Source organism: Sorex araneus, chromosome 6 (assembly GCF_027595985.1).
Source record: "Sorex araneus isolate mSorAra2 chromosome 6, mSorAra2.pri, whole genome shotgun sequence".
Lineage (NCBI taxonomy): Eukaryota > Metazoa > Chordata > Mammalia > Eulipotyphla > Soricidae > Sorex > Sorex araneus.
In genome coordinates this window covers 151889096-151898320 of record NC_073307.1, presented here as the reverse complement: position 1 = coordinate 151898320, position 9225 = coordinate 151889096, and the positions used below count along the sequence as shown (strand labels likewise).

At 35.6% G+C, this 9225-nt stretch overlaps 1 protein-coding gene across 1 annotated transcript; it reads left to right on the top strand.

Moving 5' to 3' along the window:
* Positions 1-2035: 2035 nt before the first annotated feature.
* Positions 2036-2971, top strand: LOC101549784 (olfactory receptor 4P4-like). The gene has a single exon (XM_004621629.2). It carries the CDS (start codon positions 2036-2038, stop codon positions 2969-2971), a length of 936 nt encoding a protein of 311 aa, XP_004621686.1.
* The last annotated feature ends 6254 nt before the right edge of the window (positions 2972-9225 follow it).

Genomic DNA, 9225 nt, shown 5'->3' with positions numbered 1-9225 from the left:
GACAGTTATTAAATGGTAAAATTTCATATAAGTTATCTATTTTTCATTAATTTCTTAGGTAGATATACATTATTCTAAATTATACAATTTCTGAATTATATTAATAGTATTCTTAAATAAATTGAAGTGAGATTGAGACATTAGGTGATTAAGCAATTAGCTTAAGAATAAGGTTGGTCAGTATATTTAATAGTAGGTAGATAGTTTATCATTTTCTGTTGCCCTGCTTTTAGTGTGTATTTAGTTAGTCCATTATTTGCAAATAATAATTTAGCAAACCCATTTTATGTTTTTGTAATAGGAATATTGGCTTCATATTTAATTGTTATTTCAAATTTAGATTAAGGTAAACAGTGCACTAGATTTTGCAAACACAATGGCCAGATATAATTTCTTATTGTGGGTGAAATGACATGCGGATGCTAATTCTCTTCCTGCACTTATTTTGCAATGGCTAAATAGTGCATTAAACATCCTACTGATTAAAAAAAAATCCTATTGCTGAGCTTCAAAAGATTTACATTTTTAAGTAATTGTTTCCTAGACAATCTAAATATCTATATGTAGTAATTTTATGTATGATGAAATATTATGGATAAAATACTCAGACATCTAAATTTTGGTTTAATTCATTACAATAATCAATACCAATGCATACTAATGAAAACAAAATTGTCTTTCTTTCCAGCAATTTATGTTTAATTCAGATTTCTTCTTTAGATTGTAGCAAACAATTTTTTTTGGCATTTCTTTTTTTTTTACTTTATTCATCTTTTAATTAGTGAAGCACCGTGAGGGTACAGTTACAGATTTACACATTTTCGTGCTTGTGTTTCCTTCATGCAATGTTTGAGAACCCATCCCTCCTCCGGTGCCCATTCTCCACCACCAGTGAACCCAGTATCCCTTGTATCCCCCGTTCCCATCTCCCCCACCCCAACCAACCTCTGTGGCAGAGCATTCCCTTTTGTTCTCTCTCTCCTTTTGGTCGTTGTGGGCAAACAATTTTTTGACCACTACTTTGTCATATGAACACATCACTTGAGAAATTTTATGAACTCACAGTTCCTTAAGCATTTCAACACAAATTTCAAAGTACTATTGTTATGTTAAATAGTTAAGCCATGAAGTATAAATATAAACATTTAATACACTTTGCAAGTCACTTTAAGCAACCTGAGCTATTTACTATAGTTGCCAAACAATCTTTTCTTTTCAGTATAATAGCAATTAAATTAGTTTAGCATGGGCAATGATGATGTTTGTTCCAGAAGTGCAAAATAGTATGGAAATTATGTTGATTAATTCATTAATTTCTATTGGGATGAAACAAAATTTGCCATTCTTTTTTTTCGGGGGGAGTGGTGGGGTTTCAGTCATGCCCTCCCTGCTATACTATAGGTCTGACCCATAAATTAGCATTTCTTAGTAAATAATTCCAGATAATCATTGTTGATGCATGATAGTTACAAAAAAATATTACCTTATTTAAAAGGAATACTAATTGAAAACTAAGGAACAAACATTTTTTTCTTAAATTTGGAATTTTAGAATTAGCAATATAATTTTAAAGGTAAAATGTTTTAGTAATTAAATTTTTTAGATATTTTGACTTATATTTAGTAAACAATTATACAGTATCTTTTAATAATAATTAACTCTTATATACAGTTAATTGTCTATAATTAAATGTACTATAACTGTACTTATAGTTAATTAATTATAATTAACTGTTAGATATAGTTAATGCAAAATAATATTGAATTAGTTTTTATATATGTAAATTAAATTTACTATACCTTAAATTAGCTATAAATATAGTTAAATTTCCATTTGTTGTACAATTGCTCTGTAGATTCATTCACATAACATAATACGGACTTAATAAAATCAAGCTGATTAGCACTATTTTATTTAAGCAATTATTTAATGAAAGCTTTTAATAACATTGTGTATACTATCAAGGTTATGTCTGATTAATGTTCTATTTCTTTCAGATATATACCTCATATGTGCATAACATAAGTCAATTCAAATGGAAAGTCATAGAAACGTCTCAGAATTCATTCTTCTAGGACTTTCTTACGGATACAAAACACAAATATTTTGCTTTGTGTTCTTCCTATTCTGCTATGTTGCTTTGCTGGGAGGAAACCTTCTGATCATTATCTCCGTCCAATGCAGCCCGCTTTTAAACCAACCCATGTACTATTTTCTTGTCCATTTATCCTCAGTAGACATCTGCTATACGTCCACTGTGACACCCAAATTAATTACTGATTTGCTCGTGGAAAGAAAGACCATTTCCTATGAGAACTGCATGTTACAGGTTTTTACCTCACACTTCTTAGGAGGTATTGAGATCTTCATTCTCACTGCCATGGCTTTCGATCGCTATGTTGCCATCTGCAAACCCCTCCACTACATGATTATCATGAGCAGGACCAGGTGCAATGCCCTAGTCTTGGCTTCCTGGATTGGTGGGGCCGCTCATGCCATTCCTCTTTTCACTATAGCAATCAATTTGCCCTTCTGTGGTGCTAATGAAATTGATCACTTTTGTTGTGATGTCTTCCCTTTACTTCAAGTTGCTTGTACAGATCACTACATCAGCGGTATCCTCATAGTTGCTTTTTCAGGTATGGTGATCTTAGGTGTCTTTATTGCCTTGCTGATTTCGTATGGGGTTATATTATTCACTTTAAGAAACCAGTCAGCTGAGGGAAAACAAAAAGCCCTCTCTACCTGTGGGTCTCACATAGCTGTAGTCGTTTTATGGTTTGTACCTGCCATTTTTATCTACCTTCGACCTCCAACTACTTTCCCAGGAGATGCGATTTTTGCACTCTTTTACACTATAATTGCTCCTATGTTCAATCCCTTAATCTACTCTCTGAGAAATCGAGAGATGAAAAACACAATGAGAAAAGTTTGGTGTCAAACATTACTTTCAAAAGAATCACTCAATTAATTTGAAAGAGCTTACTGAACATGAAATTTATAAGAATAGAAGTATTTCTGAATAAAATAGCCAGGAAATGTAAATTTTACATAACCCCACCATATTGGAAATCTCTAAAAAATCTACCAATTCACCAAAAGTAATCTGAAGTAGTTTAATTTTGTATAGAATTATTTATATTTATATATCTATGTTTACCTGCATGATAAAATATACGTACTCTTGCACAGAAATTAATTTTATTTATATAACAATATAAATGTAAAGCAATATTGATCTCTGATTTGTAAATTTTCTATATGGGTTGTTTGACAATCTAGACTAAATGGAAGAGCACATAGAAACACATATTTCTTGGTTCGAAAGAAGTTACTATGTAAAACAAAAACAGTACAATAACTGATGGAATGTCTGTGCACATAGATCTGGTGTGAGTCAAGACAGTGTGTGTAATAAAATATATCAATTTGTAGTAGTATTGGGGATTCCCTACTCCTGATTTATAATAAACATAACCATTGCAATCAAAATTAATAGTAATTAAACATCAAAGTCTATTAGAATTTGATATCAAGAATTTTATTCTAATTTGATATTCATTCACTGTATCACTGTCACTGTCATCCCATTGCTCATTGATTTGCTCGAGCAGGCATCAGTAACGTCTCCATTGTGAGACTTCTTGTTACTCTTTTTGGCATACCGAATATGCTACAGGTACCTTGCCAGGCTCTGCCCTGGGGGCGAGATACTCTCAGTAGCTTTCCCAGCTCTCTGAGAGGGGCGGGAGAATTGAACCCGGGTCGTCTGCGTGCAAGGCAAATGCCCTACCCGCTGTGCTATAGCAAATAAATTTAGTTGATTTGTGTTAAAACATTTTTATAGCATCTTCCATCAAACTTTTGGAGCTTTAAAATAAAATGTCAGAGTTGAACCACATTATCTCCCTATAACCGATAAGTAAACTTGTAGCTAATAGTTATACTACCAAAACCCTTTCAGACTCTAATTTGTGGGGGGAAGTAAAAAATAACTTAAATAAACAAAGTAATAAAAAGAAAAATTTATTAGGATGTTTAGAAAGCTTGTAACAGCTTTCCTCATAGTTGTGAAATATTGGAATAAATCAACAGGTCCTTCAGTTGGCTAAGAAAAAAGTATTTGCTGTAAATTAAACCAATTGCATTCCATTTTGTGATAAAGGGCAAGAGATATAAATTTTATAAAAACATAATAGCATATTGCAAAGTAAAAGACACAAATCTGAAATGTCACCCGATGGTACTATTTCAAGAAGGATATTTCATAAAGACTCAAAACATGAATAGAGCAAAATCAGTAGATGATAAGGCAGGTACATAGAGAACACAGGATTTGTGGAACCATGATAATGTTTTGTTTTTGGCAAAATTTTGGATATTATCATTATAAATTTAAAACATCAATTACAAAAGAATGGACCTTCATATCAACTATAAAATTTTGTAAGAAGATGCATCAATATCTGTTACTTTAGATTTTCACTAATGTTTAACTCAAAAGAAAGGTTTGTTTTCTTTGTTTCTGTGTTTCCATGTAGATCAATGGGTAGGTGGGAATTGTTTAACATTCCATACTTCCATACAATTTTACTGTGTGTTTCACACAGCCCTGAAATAAAGGTTTTTAATGTAAAGAAAATTGTGGTGCACTAAACAAAGTTTTTGTGATTGTAATGAGGAAGGGACACCTGAGATATATCTTAGGACCAGAATAAAATTTTAGAAGTAGATTTTCACTCATTTACAACAGTATTGAAACTAGGGTCTTGTGCTACGTAGAAAATATTATACAAAAAAGGAATATTTAATGTTATTTTACAACAGGGATAGTAAATAAAGTAGTCAAAAATTTTAGAGAGTGCAAATTGTGGGAAGGATATACATTATTATAAAATTATGCAACTAGAAAAAATGATGAGGAAAATAAAATTAGTAAACTTATAAGAGCAAAGTTGGTCAAATTACCAAATCAGAATTTCCTATTCAGAAGCAAAAATTATCATAGGATTTATGTCTTTATCTACTTATTTATTATATAATTTATTATTATTATTATTATTATTATTATTATCTTTTTGGGTTACACCTAGTGATGCTCAGAAGTTACTCCTGACTTTGCACTCAGGAATTACTCCTGGCTGTGCTCAGGTGGGGGACTATATGGAATGCCAGGGATTGAACCTGATCAGCCGCATGCAAGGCAAACATCCTACCCAGTGTACCATCACTCTGGCCTCTTTATTATCATAATTATTCCATTGATTGTCAAATTTCTCGAGCGGTATCAGTAACGTCTTCGTCCTAGCCTGAGATTTTAGAAGCCTCTCTCTACTCGTCCTTCCCAAAGATGCCTCATTGAGGCTCTTTCAGGGTCAGGGGAATTAGACCCAGCTTGTTACTGGTTTTGGCATATGAATACACCATGGGGAGTTTGTAAGGCTCTCCCATGTGGGCAGGAAACTCTCGGTAGCTTGTCAGTAGGCTATAAGACATCTCGAGGTCGCAAAGCAGCCACTGGCTTTCAGGAGCTTGCTTTTAAGTCCCTGGATGTTGGCCAATGATGGGATTCCACAGTGCCGGGGGCAGTCCACCTCTCTACTGGAGAATGGGAAATCTGGACAGAAGAGGCCCAGTCCCAATCTGAGCAGGCTTGGAGGTCTCAGCCCCGGGTCCCACACACCTGGGTTCCTTTGCCAGTACCTTCATTTGTGAGGCTCATCAGAACATTTGGAGAGGGGCCTTGGGCATGGCTGTGGCTGGGATCCGGAGGTCTTCAGCCTCCGGAAGCTCTGCTCAGGGCGGGGAGGGAAGCTGGAGCCCATCCCCTTTGAGGGGCCCCAGGGAAGACAGCCAGGCATGCGGGCAAGAGACTGTCTCCCTTTATTATATAATTTAAATTTATATTTTAAAATATCTGGGTTTAAAATATAGAACAATAACAAAAAATCACAGATGATAATCAAATTCTTTTTATATTATACCCCAAACAGGGACATAATATTCAAATCTTAAAGGGAATGTGTTTAAAAGAACCAATTTTATTCATGAGAACATCTCTAACGTTGCTTTTAACTAAAAATGACAAATTCTTAATTGGACTCAGAGCAAAAAAAAATCATGAATTTATATATATTTTCAAAGTAATTCAAGCATAACTTGTATCATTAAACACTTTCTCACAAATTCTTTCTTTATGTCCTTCAGAGTTGTTTTTTAATGACAAAATGAATAATGGAATTACTAGTATATGAAAGCCTCCTCTATATATTAAAATTTTAAATTTACTATCAGGGAAAAGTGAAATTCGGCAGCTTTTCTGCCCATAGAATAAGTTTTGTGAAATTTCTGTTTTCTTAGCTCACAGAAGCTCTCAGTCCTGACCTCAAAAATTTGCAAGTCTGACTGACATTGCATTCATTGTTAAAGCTAGATGGAAACTAGGTGAGGGTGACTTCCCAGAAATCAAAGTCATTGCATCCAATCTAGCTAATACCTTTGTCTTGCAGTTTCTTTGCCATATGCAGTTGCTAAAGTGACTCATCTGTTATCTGAGGCTAACTAACTACTTGCTCCTAAAAAAGAAAAAAAATATTGTGTGTTGGGGGGGCTAGGGCGGGTATGGTCATACTTCTGGTGGTGCCCAGATACTACACAGGATGCTGAAAATCAAACCTGTGTTGGAGCATTCAAAGCAAGCACTCAATCTGCTGTACTATCAACCCAACAAAAGTGCTCGTAAAGAATTTCACTGTATCACTGTCATCTGATTGCTCATCCATTTGCTCAAGCGGGCACCAATAACGTTTCCATTTTTTTTTGAAACTTGTTGTTACTGTTTTTGTCATATAGAATACGCCACGGGTAACTTGCCAGGCTCTGCCGTGAGGGCAAAATACTCTTGGTAGCTTGCTGGGATCTCTGAGAGGGATGGAGGAATCGAACCCTGGTCAGCTGTGTGCAAGGTGGACACCCTACCACCGTGCTATCGCTCCAGCCCACTTAAAGAATTTAAGAAACAAAATTTTAATAGTATCGATGTGGATCTATATACTGCCATCTGAGTCACATGCAATTTATTTTCTTAAAATTTGATAAAAATAAGTATTTCATTTATGTGCATAACATAAAGTCTTTGATATTATATAATTTTAGGCCAGTATCTATATACTTTTTGATCATTGCTATTATCTCCACTTTATTGTAAAAGTGCCTGTCATAGAGGCAGTCTGGGCTGAGGGGTGGCAGGAGGGGTACAGGGGGTATCGGTGGTGGAAAGTGTGGAACATTGTATGACTGAAACTCAATCATGAAAGCCTTGTAACTGTATATCACGGTGATTCAATTAGAAAAAAAAACTATGCTAGAGTGGGTATTCATAAAGGATCAGCAGAAATTGAAATGAGCAATGCAAGAAAAACTCTGTATTAGAAATCGCAGTAAACATTAGAGGAACCTTGTGAGGACCCATCAGGATCAGGTGCCATGAACTAAGGCCCACAATTTATGATTTATTTATCTGGATCTTTCAGTTTAGATTTCAATGGTACTTCTCTCTCTCTTCTCTCTCCTCTCTCTCTCTCTCTCTCTCTCTCTCTCTCTCTCTGGGCATTGCGGTTTGCAATACAGATACTGAACAGTTATAGTGTCTATCCCTTTAACTTCTCTCAACACTCAGTTTTGTCCAATGATTATAGTCATACTGGTCCCTTTTCTACCCCTTTCTATCTTACTTACCCTCTACCCCACACACACTTGTGGTATATTCCAACCATTGAAAAATTTTCCTTTTATGTTTTTTAATTGCCCCCCCCAATTTTATTTTAGTAAAGCACTGTAATTTACAAAGTTGCTCATAGTTGGGTTTTAGGCATACAACGTTCTTGCCACCAGGGTCAGCTTCCCTCTGCCAGTGTTCCCGGGCTTCCTGTCCTACTTCTCCCCAGCTTGTCACCTCAATAGACACCTTTTAAAGTTTGGCTATTAAAGTTTAGGGTACATGACTTCAATGTTGATGAGTTTGTTATTCTGATACTTGGTTTGATGATTCCTTGACACCACTGATATACTTTGACCCTTGCACCTGCTGCTTATCATTTGTCATTCTCCCCTCATATATATATATATACGTATATTTTTAAAATAAATACATTTGGCACTCTATATTCATGTTTTTCACATTTATGCACTCAATAAAATACATATGTGTTGGTTGAAGAAGTTGAAGTGTAACCCATTCAGTAAGTGGGGCAACACACAGAATCATGGGGAAGTGAGCATAGAAGTATTTTGGTGTTAGTGTGTGTATTAAACCTTCAGTCATCAGCCACCATGCAGATCACACAGCTTTTTCGCCCTTAGGAAAGCAACATGATGCCTGTCATAGCCATGCCATTGGACCCTGTGAGAGGTTGTTTTACATGGGAAATCCCAGAGGGGGCTGAATGAGAGCCCTCCCCACCCAAGGGACAAAATCTCGGTAGCTGGAAACCTCCACAACCCAACCACCACCACGCTCAAGGCCTCTCCCCACACACTCAGGCCTAGTCAATGCTGTTTTGTCCTTAAAGATGCTTTTAGCTTTAATGTCGTGGAGAGTTCTGTCTACATTTTCTTCTATGGTACTTATTAATTCATTTCTGATGTTGAGGTCTTTAATCCACTTTGATCTGACCCTTATTCCTGGCATTAAACAGAGGTCAGAGTTCTTTTTTTTTTTTTTTTTTTGGAGGTAGCTATCCAGTTTTCCCAGCACCACTTGTTGAAGAGGCTTTCCTTGATCCGCTTCACATTTCTGCTCCTTTGTCAAAGAATAAATGGCCATATATTTGGAGGTCTGTGTCAGGAAATTCAACTTTGTTCCAGTGGTCTGCATGTCTGTTTCTAGCCCAATACTATGCTGTTTTGATTACTACTGCTTTGTAGTAGACTTTGTAGTTGGGGAAGTTGATGCCACCTATCTTCTTTTTCCCAAGAATTGCTTTAGCTATTCATGGGAGTTTATTGTTCCATATGAATTTCAGAGTGTTTTGTCTATTTCTTTGAAAAATGTCATGGGTATCCTGATAGGGACCGCATTAGTTTTGTATAGTGCTTTGGGCAGTATTGCCATTTTGATCATGTTAATTCTCCCTATCCATGAGCAGGGGATGTGTCCCCATTTCTGAGTGTCCTCTTTTATTTCTTGAAGTGGTGTTTTGTAATTTTCCTTGTATAGGTCCTTCA